At 38.7% G+C, this 14,233-nt stretch overlaps 1 protein-coding gene across 5 annotated transcripts; it reads left to right on the top strand.

The window, feature by feature from the left end:
• The first annotated feature begins 1,186 nt into the window (after positions 1-1,186).
• LOC130960567 (serine/threonine-protein phosphatase 7 long form homolog) lies at positions 1,187-7,065 on the top strand. 5 transcript variants are annotated; one of them, XM_057885994.1, is made up of 5 exons: positions 3,133-3,208; positions 3,308-3,467; positions 4,692-5,434; positions 5,520-5,607; positions 5,692-7,065. In XM_057885994.1, the coding sequence occupies exons 3-5, from the start codon at positions 4,731-4,733 to the stop codon at positions 6,913-6,915; spliced, it is 2,016 nt and encodes a 671-aa protein (XP_057741977.1). In that variant the 5' UTR covers positions 3,133-3,208; positions 3,308-3,467; positions 4,692-4,730; the 3' UTR covers positions 6,916-7,065. The 5 variants fall into 5 exon arrangements, 4 of the variants coding, with proteins under 4 accessions (XP_057741974.1, XP_057741977.1, XP_057741976.1 ...); XM_057885992.1 differs by having other exon boundaries at positions 3,156-3,208; positions 3,308-4,388; XM_057885991.1 differs by having other exon boundaries at positions 2,284-4,388.
• Positions 7,066-14,233: the final 7,168 nt, after the last annotated feature.

The raw sequence follows: 14,233 nt of genomic DNA, 5'->3' as shown, positions 1-14,233 counted from the left end.
TTTTTATTTAATGTTAAAATAATATATATTGATATCGAAAAATTAATAGTACAATATAAAAAAATTGTTAACGAAAATTTTGATAAAATTATAGTTTAATAATTAAAAAATTATTGAAGGGCATTTTAGAAAAAAATAATTTAATTAATAAAAAATAATTTATTAAATGATATTTTGGTAAGCAAAATTTAATGACAAAAAAATAAAATTTTTACTAAAGGATATTTTTGTAAAAAATAATTTATTTTTCTTAAAAAATGAATAAAATTAACATTAGTTAACACAAAAAATTTAAAATAGATTAAAGAAAAAATTTTTTAAAAGTTATAAAGAGATGTACATTTTATAAATAGAAGAAAGAAAAATATCATTTTAGTATTTTTTTAAAGAGAAAAATATAATTTTTCCTATATTTAGATAATTTTTTAAATAATAAATTTTTAAAAATTAATTATTTTGATTTTGATAATGTGACAATAAATAATTAAATGTATATATAAAATTTGTTTACACTCTTAATGTATGAAAATTATATTCTATTATATTTATGTATTTCATGTTTATAGGCACTAGACAAAAATATAATGCATAAAGAAAAAGAAAATATAAGTATCAAGAAATTTTTTACCCCTTTTCAGGAAATTAACTTTCTTTAACCAATAATAATCAATAATAAAAATAAAGAATGTGCAAACAGATGATATAGTTTGAGTTGTTACTATAAAGAGAATTAAAAAAATGTTTAATTATTCTGTTGCTCCATATAGTTTTACGAAATTTTCAATTAGGTCCTATATTTTTTTTCCTTTTAATTGGGTTCCTGCATCAAATTTTTTTTTCAATTAGGTCTCTGTTAGTCGTAATTGACTTAATTATATAGAAACTAACTTAAAAAAAAAAATTGATGTAGAGACTCAAATAAAAGAAAAAAAAAGTATAGGGATTCAATTGAAAAAAAAAAATTGGTACAGGAACCAATTAAAAAAATTTATAAGAATCTAATTAAAAATTTCGCAAAATTATAGGACCAATAAAATAATTAAACCTTAAAAAAATTAACTAATTGTCAATTAAAAGTACATTGATTCTGGTTTTCCCCCCTTTTTTGCTAACGTTATTTTCATTCTTAGTTCTTCAGATAAAAAAATTTATATAAACACAAATTAGGTGTGAATACAAATTGGACTTGTTGCATTTTAATGACGGTAATCACAAGCCCACACGTACATATAAAGCCACAAACCCCCTACTTCGCTTATCAATTCTCATCATCACCACCACCATCACCACCGTCTTAAACCAAACAAAACAAAAGCAAGAAAAAGAAAAAGAAAAAGAAACAGAAACTAAAGCCAACAAAGTCCAAGAAATAAAAAAGAACACATCATGATCCCATAATAACAATGGAAGAAGCAACAACATCTTCAACATCATCAACAATCATGGCAGCACTCTCCACTCTCTCTCCCACCACCGTCTCCAATCTCACCAACTCCATCATCTCCGCCACCAACCACCGCACCCACCGCCTCGCCCTCCTCCTCTCCTCCCCAACCCTCTTCTCTCTAACCCTCCACCATCTCCATACCCTCTCTCTCCACCAAAAAACCCTCCTCATCGCGCGCCACCTCCTCTCTTCTCTCCACACACTCACTCGCCACGCCGCAATGCCGCCACCATTGTCAACTTCAATGCGGCAACGCGATCTCGACGCGGTTCTCCTCCTTCTCTTGTTCTGCGAGACGCACAACCACAACCCCGAGCTTTTAGAAGATTCCTTTTCGGAATGGAGGGTGAATTTGAGAAGGGCTTTCCGGGAGAAAATATTGGCGGCCGTTTCTTTTTGTGGCGGTTTTGGATTACCAAGTATTGGGGAGTGTAACGGAACGATCTTGATCCCTTATGTGGAAACGGTGGTTCGGTGCATGGGGCTGGTGGGGTCCATGGGATGTTGTGTAGGGAGAGGGAATAATAAGGAGGAGGTGGAGGTGGCAGCAGCGGCGGCGGCGGTAGTGGCTTTGCCGGCGGTGGAGGTGGCGGTTGGAGGAAAAGAGTGTGTGATTTGCAAAGAAGAGATGCGCGTGGGGAGGGACGTTTGCGAATTGCCATGTCAGCATTTGTTTCATTGGATGTGCATTTTGCCGTGGCTTGGAAAGAGGAACACTTGTCCCTGCTGCAGGCTCAGGTTGCCGTCCGATGATGTTTTCGGAGAGATCCAACGGCTGTGGGGTGTCTTGGTTAAGATGGGTGGAAAAGAATGTGGAGGCGGTTAATTCTGTTGACCTTATTTCTTTTACTTTAGGACTATGATTCTTCGATTTTACGAATTTCATTTATAAGTATTTCTCTAATATCAGAGTTAATAGCTAGTTGGGATTTTAGCTATTTCCTTCGGAGTTTGATCCCTGTTGGCTTGAATTTTACGCTCAGGAATTTATGTTTCTAGAGAAGCTTTGCATCGATCCAAGAAAATACTCACTTTCTTTTATTAGTTGTGGATATTTTGAAAAAATATTGTAAATATCAATTAGTAAGTATGCCAAATTTTTCTTCGGGCCTAGTAGCTAGTTTGTAAAAACAAAGAATTAATTTTTTCGTTAGTCCTGGTTATTTGTAACACTTTTTTATTTGTTTCTATGTTTTCACTTAGCAAAGGGATTCAAGAACAAGAAGGCAGGGTATTAGAGAGGTGGGGTCCACGTACAAGTGGCTTTATGATTTGTGTGATGACAGTAGAATGGAGCAAAACAAGCTTACTAACTAGATTGGTTCTTGACTTGAATGGCTAGCAATAATTTGTTTGATTTTGATGCTGCTGGCATTAGACAAGGACTCATGTGGTCTATAGAGGTATCAAATGAATTGGAAGGATAAAGGGTGGAAATGGTAGGGTTCTTAATCTTGTGGATGTATGTACAGTGTTACAAAGATTTTTTTTATCATCTTTAGTGCAAAATTTTTAGTCCACAATTAATTAATTATAACTAAATACTTGTTTATTTATTTTTATTCTATTATATTTTTTAAACTAATGTGAAATAGTTCATTATTATGAAAAAAAAAATAACCCTTAAAACTTTCTATTATAAGACAGAACAGTAATGCTTTAACAATGTGTTACTCATAGATGGTAGTTGATTTTGCAGTAATTGCTAATTTGATGTCATCCTTATGATTAATGCATGTGATAGAATATGCCTTAGTAGAGGTGATGTCAAATTCTTTAATCTCTTTGATGATTGAAATTTCAATTACAATTACATTTCTATGGCAAACAATATATATATATATATATTCTACCTTGTAGAACATAGGCCAGGACACACTCTACATGTGTGGAATTGTGCTGGCACAATCGTAGTGTGACAAATATCTCTGCCAAGAGATAAATTCTGCTGATATTGTACTGTGAGACAGATGGTGCAGCTGATTTCCAGCTTCCGTCACATGAGAGATTTCTAATTAAGGTAGGATAATGAACTTAATGACAATGAGTATGATTAACCTTAACGAAGGGCCATTGTTGGGTATATGGGCTTAGTTGTTCATGGGCCTTGTAGGTTTTTCGCAGGGAGCCCTTGTATGTGTATTTATTTTTTTATTGACATTTGGTGTAACGATAGGAGTGAAATTGTTTATAGAAAATGTAACTGGGTTTAGTATTTATAACTTATATTCGATGCATTAGAGTTATTGTGTATGGGCTTATTGAGTTCTTTGTTTAATCAGAGCTCTGTCCGGAATAAAAAACTGTATGTAACAACCATGAGATGCACGGAAGGCTTAGTTTAGTGGCAATTATGTTTGTCTTGCTAGAAAGTGCACCGAATTTAAATAGTGTTGTTTAAGAACCCATATTATTTAGGGTAATTTACCAAATTAAAATGATTGGATGAAAGCTTTACCAAATTACAACATTTGGAATTTGGTTACCATTTTGCGTTGAATCCATTTATATAGAAACCGTGGGAGCCAACCACGAATTCCAAATGCACATAAACCGTGGGAGGTAGGGAGGTTTTATGATCAAATCTTGTTGTATGTAAACCGTGGTAGGCAGCCACGGTTTACGTGAAGAGAATCTGAAGCATAAACCGTGGTAGGCAGCCACGGTTTATGAGTAAATGGTTTCAAACATAAACCCTTAGAGGCAGCCACGGTTTATGAGTGAGTAGTATAAATAGCAAAGCCGTGGCTGGTGAGGGCGGATCATTTGTGAGTTTTGTGAGTGAGGGGAAGGTTGGTGGGTGAGAGAGGAAAAAAAAATTTTTTTGTTAAGTTGCTGGTTTGAGAAGTTGAACCGGTTTATGGGAGAACCGATGGAGGAAGAAGACCGGCTGTACCGGTTAAACCGCGTTGCGCATGTGGCTGGATTTATCGACCAAGAGGTTGGTTAAACCGGCTTTTTATTATTATTTTTTGTTTAATGTTCTTATCATTAATGGTAAATGTTAAATTAATATTTTAACAGTTATAATAGAATTTTTTGCTGTTATCATGATAGTGAGTATTTTATATTTATTGAATTTGTAATTTATATTGTTGGCAGAAATAATTTTTTAGGTTTACGTGTTAGTAATATTGTTAGTGTTATTTTCTCTATTGTTGTTATGCTTAGGGTTTTTTATTCATATTACTGTAAATTGTTGCTGTTGTTGTCTGTTGAGAGTTCGCTATCTTTATTTTTACAGCCTGCTAGGGTTATTAGTGGTGTGAGAAGACAACAGAATATGCCTTTACACGAGCGTATCATACCGTATCTAGAGACGGCGGGCTTATATCACTTGGCTAGGCTGAACAGTCAGTGGTTCTGGGTTGATGAGCCTCTACTTAGCGCATTCATTGAGAGGTGGCGTCCTGAGACCCACACATTCCACATGCCCTTTGGGGAGTGTACGGTCACCTTGGAGGACGTGGCCTATCAGCTGGGTTTACCGATTGATGGTGAGCCTGTGAGTGGGTGCCTTAGTGAGTTTGAGAATTTCATGGAAGATGGAAGACCGGCATGGGTGTGGTTCCGTGAGCTGTTTGGGGAGTTACCTCCGCAGAATAAAGTGAAGCAGATGACAGTGTGCTACACATGGTTCCATGAGCGGTTTCGGGTTTTGCCAGCAGATGCTACTGAGGACATCGTGCGTATATACGCGAGGGCCTATATTATGATGCTGTTGTCATCTCAGCTGTTTGCGGACAAGAACGCCAACCGTGTCCACCTTCGCTGGTTGCCATATGTGGCGTCGTTGGATGACTTGGGTAGATATAGCTGGGGCTCGGCCGCGCTGGCGTGGTTGTACAGATGTCTTTGTCGTGGAACAAACAAAAATGTTGTCAACTTGGCTGGGCCACTTCAGCTTCTACAGTCTTGGATCTTCTGGAGATTTCCTTGTCTGAGGCCAAGTGATTTCAACAGATTCGGGTTTCCACTTGCATCCAGGTAAAGAAATATGATGCTAGAGTTTGAAATTGTTCATTTACATGTCCCATTAGATGTTATGACATTCTTTTATTTGAACCTGTAGATGGGCTCAGTATCTACCGAGGAACGATGCAGTAGATCAGCGAGTGGTGGTTGCACGCCTCTCTTTGGATAGATTGCGTGTGCATGATGTGAGTAATTTACTTGTAGTTCATTCAGTTATGTTTTGCCTGTTATAGAATTTGTTTTACGTAAAGTTTCATTACGTGATGTAGATCGTGTGGGAGCCCTATTCCACTCCGGATGTCGCAGCTATTGTTCATCCAGAGATACTACTAGACCAGCACCGCAGGCTATGGACGGCAGTTACGAGTCTCATTTATTTTGCTGCGATTGAGTGGCACCAGGTGGATAGGGTTATGCCTCAGTTCGGCGGGGTTCAGCATCTCCCTCGTTTGGCTCTTAACATAGACTGGCTTCATGCGAAGGACGGCAGGGGTGGAGATAGGTGGTTCCCCTCATATTATCGGGAGTGGCATGAGCATTGGCAGGATCGGAATGCCTCAGTTTTACCCGTTGACCGAGTTGCTGATCCTGGGCCATCAGCTGAGTACCTGGACTGGTGGTGTCGTCTGGCGCACCGATTTCTATCCCCAGATGTTGCATTTCAGGATCCCAGGCCTATTGTGTTGACTGAGGAGGCTCACCATAGAGGGTCATCGCAGGCACCTCCTATGGTGCAGGTAGTCGACAGACCGGACAACCGCCGCGTGGACAGGCGTAGGCGTATCGGCACACGGACGACGGATCGAGAGTGGCGATGGCTGGCCGACCAGTTAGATGAGGGTCAGGGTGTTGGTGGTCAGGGAGGTGATGTTGATCCTCGTGTTCCGAGACGTAGGGCCAGACGACATGGTCAGCGGGATGGTGGTGGACGTGCCCGTGGTAGAGGACCATCTGGAGAGTATCACATTGGTCAGGATGCTGTTGGTGAGGACATTGGTGGTGTGGGCACAGGGATGGATCAGGGTACGTACGAGGCGGGGGGTTCTTCTCAGATGTTTGAGGTGGGGGGTTCTTCTCAGATGTTCGCCGACTATACTACGGCGGCAGTCGGTATGGACATTGATGATCCTGTGAGTCAGTCAGAGTTCTTCAGAGATATAGCAGACATCTTGGGAGAGGATGATGGCACTCATTATAGGCCACAGATGGATGAGGTACATTCACAGTTTGCCGAGCACCAGCCACATGTTCAGGATGTACAGCCAGGTTTGCCGGTTGACCTGAACGAGCCTGCGCCTTCACCATTGGACCCATGGTTCGCGTTGGGAGGTACCCCAGCTTCGGCTTTCAGCGTAGTTCCGCCACAGGCACAGGTGCCACAGGTGGATGAGAGACCACAGAGGGCTCGTCGTGCTCCTTTATGTGGCACTGGAGGTCACCTTATTGGTCAGTTGCAGGATGACGACAGTGACACGATCGAGGACTCTGATTAGTTATCTATGTATTTCCCTTTTGTCTATGTCCTTTCTTTCGTTATGTACTTCGATTAATGTTTAAACATTTGTTATGGTTTCTGGTGTTGTATCTTAAATTGATGTATCCTGGTATTAAGTATGATTAATGATCTAGTCGTTTCTATTTTATTTGTCCAAACAAATACAACGACATTAACACTAAATTAGGCTTTCTTAATATACCAAGTCAAGAAACAAATATTCTTACAGGACGATACATAAACATATGACTAACAACAATGCTACTTATAAGACTGAAATTAAACATACATTGATAACACAGCATGAACCTAAAGGATACAACCTAATGATCCCCGCCAGCAGTATCTCTTCGCTGGCCACAGTTCCTCCGCGTGTGACCTGGCTGTCGACAGAGCCCACAGCGCTTGGGCTGGTTCTCAGCAGATCGATCCATGGGACCACGGATCCTAGTTGCCTTCGGCCGACCTTCCCTGGCTCGCCTCATGTTAGGATCAGGAATGATAGTAGGCCCGGCATATGGTGGCCATAGCCCTTCTGGTATGGGCGGAACAAACCCGTTACTGTAAACTTTGAACACCTCACTCATACGATACACCTCATGCACATATGCTGCCCAATTAAGCCGGGAGTGGGCGCAACAAGCAATGGCGTGACAGCATGGATAATGGAGGGCCTGAAAGTACCCACAATCACATGTGTGATCCTTCAGCGAGACCCTGTAGCTACCCAAGGAGAAGTTTCCAGTCGGTGTAGTCTCAGCAACCGTGTACTCCGACTGGTGCCTGTCGTACAACGTGACGGTGAAGCACCTTGACTCCCTTATGTTCCTTTCAATACCCTTGACCAATGCCTGACAAAACTCTTGTCCAGCTCCAAGTTGCGCCTCTGCTGTTTGTCCCCGGATAACGAATAGCTCAGCAAGCCTTCCGTATGTGGACTTAACCAACGACGTGACCGGGAGGTTTCGAGTTCCCTTCAAGACGGAGTTCACACATTCACTGATGTTTGTTGTCATGTGCCCGAACCGTCTACCGCTATCCTGGTGTTGCGTCCACTTCTCATACTCCATCCGGTTCGCCCAATCACACATTGCCGAATTCTCTGTACGCATGATGTCGAACCAGTAATAGAACTCCGCCTCAGTTTTTGCGTACGCAGCATTAACCAGCATTCTTCTCGCATCTTTACCTTTGAAAGAAAGGCTGAAATTTGCTGCCACATGGCGGATACAGTACGCCCGATAAGCACGGGGGGCAGCCAACCATTCACGGGATCCTCTAGTGCAGACTTGATACCGTTATGCCTATCCGAGATAACAAGGATACCCTCCTGTGGAGTCACGTGCCTTCTCAAGTTGGACAAGAAAAATGCCCATGACTCGGTGTTTTCTCCTTCCACAAGGGCGAATGCTATGGGGAGGATGTTTGAGTTTCCATCCTGTGCAATCGCCAGCAGTAAGGTGCCTCCATATTTGCCGTACAAGTGGGTACCATCAATACTCACAAGCGGCTTGCAATGTTGGAAGGCCTCAACGCAAGGTGGAAATGTCCAGAACAGACGGTGAAAGTACACTGTTGACTCATCAATCTGGTCCCCAACTATAACAGCAGACGTCTGCAACACAGTAACTGTCCCGGGCATCGTCAACTCCACGCCTAGCATCCAACGTGGCAATTCGGCATAAGACTCTTCCCAGTCTCCATATATTTGTGCAACTGCCTTCTGTTTTGCTTTCCAAACCTTCCGGTAACTGGGCTTGAAGCCGTAATCAGCTTCAGTCGCTTGTTGCAAGACCTTGATCGGTACTGCAGCATCCGCACTAACCAACGGAAAAATCCTCGCACAGATAACGTGGTAATCAAGCTGACGGTGATCACTGGAAACAGATGTTGCTAAGCAAGTGTGCGGACCGTTGTACCTCCTAACCTCCCAAGTTCCCTTCCGTGCACGGAGCGAAATCCGAATCATCCAACTACAACTTTTGCCGAAATCCTTGCACCTTCCATGATACTTCAAATGGTCCGATTCCATCACTCGGTACCCAACACCTCGACGGATGCTGTAGTCCTTCACACTAAGAACAGCTTCTTCTTTACTCTGGAACGATTGCCCAATCTGAAATTCGGTTGACGAACCACCTACTGTAGCAACTCCGGCCGTATGTTCACCCAGAGCCTCCAAGTTTAACGTCGAGAAGTGTGGAGGGTAATGCTGTGTGCCGGAACTTGAAGGACCTTGTTGTGCTTGTGGATTGGCACCGGTGTCATCGTCGCTGTCCCCAAATATATTTACAGGCTCCTCATCAGAGTCATCGTCCCGCATTACATTCTCTACTCGATCAGGTACCCCGAATTCTTGATGTTCATCATCTGTGGCACGACCTGATTCCCCCAGAAATGCCTGTTGCAGTACCCCTTCATTAGGGGAGCGTGCAGTTGGAACTGCAACCGCTGGTACCAGATCAGCCGCAAAAGAAGGAGAGGCAACCTGCGGAACAGAAAACCGGTTTGCTGGCGCCGAGCAAGACGCACCGCCAGCGGCAGTCGAGCTATGAACAGGAGCCGATGCCCCAGAACTATCCAGAGTTACCTCCAACTTCGCATACAACTCGTGTATTCTGACCTCAGAAAAACTCCTCACGCAATGAAATAGAACCCTAATATCTTCGTCAGCCCCTAACACGAATGTATCATACATGACACCGCTAGAAACTACAGCAATGGGAATCCTGTAGAAGATCTTCTTCACAACCTTGCTCCCAAAAACTCCAAGCTTCTGCAAGATGGTGCTCTTCAAATCTGACAAACTGTTTGACGAACTAACAAATACACTCAACGGTTCTCTATCAGTGAACTTCACACCATATTTTTTGCTTTTTTTAATTTTTCCAGAGCAGTGCACTAACACAAGAACACTCTCTCTCTCACTTGACATTGTGATAATGATCTCCTCAGCAACTACATTCTCACTCGAATATATATAGATTTTCATTATACATAAACCGTGGTAGCTTACAGGGTTTTATAATCATTTCAATGCCCTTCATAAACCGTGGTTGCCAGCCACGGTTTATGCTTTTTCTTCTTCATAAACCGTGGCTACCACCAGCGGTTTCTGCTTTTCATTCATAAAGTGTAAACCGTGGCTGCCTACCACGGTTTATGTTGTGCATTTCCAACTCATAAAACCCTACTGCCTCCCACGGTTTATGTGCATTTGGAATCCGTGGTTGGCTCCCACGGTTTCTATATAAATGGATTCAACGCAAAATGGTAACCAAATTCCAAATGTTGTAATTTGGTAAAGCTTTCATCCAATCATTTTATTTTGGAAAATTGCCCTATTATTTATAATAGTGTGTGTGAGTGTGTTGTATGGGTGTGTAAAATATAGGTGTACTGTTTAGGATTGGAAACTGTCCAATTCGCTTGACAAAAAAAAAAAGGTGAAATATATCATTAGCTCCACCATTATTCATTGGGTTTCTAGAATTATTATTCCTTTCTATGTATATATTTAGGTATAAGTCTTTGAATTGTCGTAACCTTTGATTAACCTTTTCTTTATGGCATGAGGTAAGACTTAGAGTAATTAGGATGTTACAAGTTGTTGAAATTCCCCACGTCGCATACGCACGCGGCAGAAACAATCGCCCGCGTACCAGGTCATGGGTCGCGTACGTGTACATGAGTTTTGACCCATCCTTCGTATGCATGCAAATGGCGCGTATGCATGGAGGCCAGGCAGAATCACACACTCGCGTATGGGAGGTACCTGCATACGCATACACTCCCAAATTTTAAAAATTTTGTAAAGTTGCAGAATTCAGTTTTAAACACCAAATTTTAAACGTTCATAACTTCCTCTATAAAATTTCATTTTCATCAAACTTTATATCAATTTAAAACTTTTTAAATCATCTTTAATTTAAAGTAAATTTCAGCCAATTTCAAAAATAAAGGCTCACGTTATGATCTTTTAAAGTTCACCAAAAACCGGTTTTTATCTAAAGTTAGCTAGGTCCTCAAACTTCCAAAATTCACAATCAAGACCAATTATCCTACAACCAAAATAGTCCAATGTACCTAAATCATGTTCATATAACTTCCAATTCATTCCACAACCTATCAATACAAATTTTCTTCATTTTTATATAAAGATTCCTACTTACACATTACCACTATTTAATAATTAACAACTCAACATCAATTCAACAATCCTCAACATTCATCAATATCAACAAGCATCATAATCCAGTTATCACTCCTCAAAATTATCATTATACAACTTCAATCTCAAAAATCAACAACACCACCAAAATTCAACATCAACATTTATCATAATCATCAATGCCATCATACATAATCAATTCAATTCTATCCTATGGTCTACTAGTCTAAGTGTCCAGAAATATTACATATTACATAGAAAAAATTGAAACCATACCTTAACCGATTTCCAATATGCACAATACACTAAATTTGAGCCTAAACAAGCTTTTAACCAAAATCAAGCCACCAATTCCAATCCAAATGCTTCCAAATATCCAAGACAACTCCAATAAGAACCAATGCTCAAACTAACATCATATATTTCAAAAAAATAAAACCTAATATTCACAATATACCAAACTACAAGATTTTTTAGAAATCCTACCTTATCTACTGAAATTTCAGATAGAACCCAACAATCTCTCACTAATAGTTAGTACCTAATCAACCAAAATACAAAATTTTACTCAAAATCAAAACCTTAAATTCGAATTTTACAAGGCCATAAAATTGGGTTGGTATTCTCGAGATTCTTACCACTTTAGTTAGATGAAAATAACAGATTCGGCGGGAGCTTTGCGTAGCCGCAAATGACACGTGAATCGGAGCACCGTAGCTCGAGTTATGGCCACTGGAAGTTGGTGATGAATAGTAACTTTTCCCTTTCTTCTCTCAACTCATGCAGCTGCTAGGTTTAATATTTAGTGAGTTATGGCACTGAAATGGGTTCATTAATATGTTTATATATGTTGGACTTGGGCTCGATCCAATCTGTTAGCATTTTTGGCCCGTTTGCCCCAACTTTGCACCAAACCTTTAAAATTAGCGCCCAGTTTTCAATTCTAATTGTTTTCTTAAGTTTTTCTACTATTTTTATCATCTCGTACAGTACCGAACAGACGTGAGCCGGTACTATCGCCTAATTTATCGGTATGCATTTTTACGTAATTTTTCGCAAAAAATTACTTTTTCCAACTCAGAAAAAATCTACTGAGTCTAAATATCATATTTAATTTTTCTAATTATCATTCTAAATTTTTGGATCGTATTTTGGACAATTAAATTATTTTAATTAAACGGTTTAATTATTGTGATTCTTACAACATGTTTGAAAACACAGGCCTGGAGTTCTCTACCCTAGTAACAATGGGTGTAGTAAAATTAGATGCGCTGTTATTTCCTGTATTAATAGCATGTGAAACATTTTGTTGTGATATATGAGAACCTAACACTCCAAAAATAGGTACATTTAATATGACATATGAACTTTGGTAAAGATGATTTTGAAAAATTGAGTAGAGAGACACAGGCAATCCTTGTGTTACCAAAGGGGGGACATACTCCAGTGGCAAGCTATAAGACGGTCACCCATGGTATTTATGTGATTTACATTTAACATTGGATGGGCATAGCCAATGCAATCATGTCTCACTGACAGCAAGATAGGCTCTGCCTTTGAAATCACAGGAGAATTTTCGAACACATTTCCTTTAGTCTCATTACTGGAAGTAGAAAAAGAGACTGTAGATGTATTTGACATGTCAACTGACGCTGATTTCTTAGTCTCTGAAAATACAATCTTACCATTATATAACCACATGCAAATTCAAAATTCAAAATTTTTCTTTTGACAAACTACAATCTATTGACAAAGTCCCACCAGACATGCTAATTTGTTTTTACTCAAATTTTGTTAATGTTTAAAAGAAAATATAGGTATCTCAATGTCACAATTATAATGTCAATAAAAATTAAAAGAAATGAAAATAACAAACAAACAAAGAAATGCAAAGCATTGGAGGCAAAGTAAATTGTAGAATTTAAAACAAACAAAAAAATTAAAGAGATGATAAAGAAAGAAATATAAATGTAAAAAAGAGATGAACATGTAAAAGTAGAGAAATTTTATTAATAAAAATTGGAAGAAAGCAAATTACAAGTGTTTGACTTTAGATAAATTAATTAAGATTCTCAATTATTATTCTGGGATGCTAAGGAGCTAAGAACGTTTTGGATTTCTAAGTGTTTTTCAAAAGAACTGGACTTCTTATAATGTGTTTCTAAAACTCTATTTATAGACTAACCTAATGTCAACGGAAATGGATTCTCTCAATTGTTAAAAAAAATTGAAAGTGTAAAGTGTGATCTCTACCCATTCATTATTTTTTCTCTCATATTTATTTTTTGCCTCACTTATAAAATTAATTATAAAAGATCACACTTTACTCCCTCAATTGTTAAAAAATTTGAGAAAATCTATTCACAATGTCAACTTATTTTGTACATCACTTTTGAAAATTTTAAATTGCATCCATAATACTCCTTATTTAATGTCAATTTAAAAAATTAAAATAAATAATTAAACTGTAAAATGACCTAATTTAATTAAAATAAAAATAACTATTATATACCGATCACTATATAATTAATTATTTCTTTTTCATAATTTTTTATAAAAATAATATTTTTATCTAACACATATATATATATATATATATATATATATATATATATATAATTTATTAAAAATTATAATAAAAGATAATAAGTCTTTTAATGTTTTAAATTTCTCATCGCTGGAAGACCTTTCAGAGCAAAGAAATCCTATGGACAAATCCTATAGAACAGTGAATAATTTCAAATTATGGACTGGATTAATCGTGCTCTTCGATTAGTGTCCCCTTCCCTTCTCCCTTGGAGTTTCAAGCACTTGCCCAAGTGTTCCACCAAAAGAATGAGGCCCCTGTTCATGATACAGGTTTTTATTTTTCAAACCTTTCTCCAATGCCTCATCCTTTTTTTTTTTTTCAATTCATTATTCACCGGCTTTTTTTTGCTAAGAGAGTCTGATTTAATTGTTCATTTGTTTTGTGCTAAAGCTCTCAAAGTTGCTGCTATAAGGGGTTTTCCCCCTGAAGGGAAACAGTTGCATGCCCATTTGATAAAGTTTGGTTTTTGTCACGTTCTGTCATTACAAAATCAGATCTTGAGTATTTACAAGGCAAGAAAACCAAAGATGCACTAAAACTGTTTGATGAATTGCC

The sequence above is a fragment of the Arachis stenosperma genome, chromosome 2, assembly GCF_014773155.1.
Source record: "Arachis stenosperma cultivar V10309 chromosome 2, arast.V10309.gnm1.PFL2, whole genome shotgun sequence".
NCBI classification, from domain to species: Eukaryota; Viridiplantae; Streptophyta; class Magnoliopsida; order Fabales; family Fabaceae; genus Arachis; species Arachis stenosperma.
This window is presented reverse-complemented; position numbering and strand designations above follow the sequence as displayed.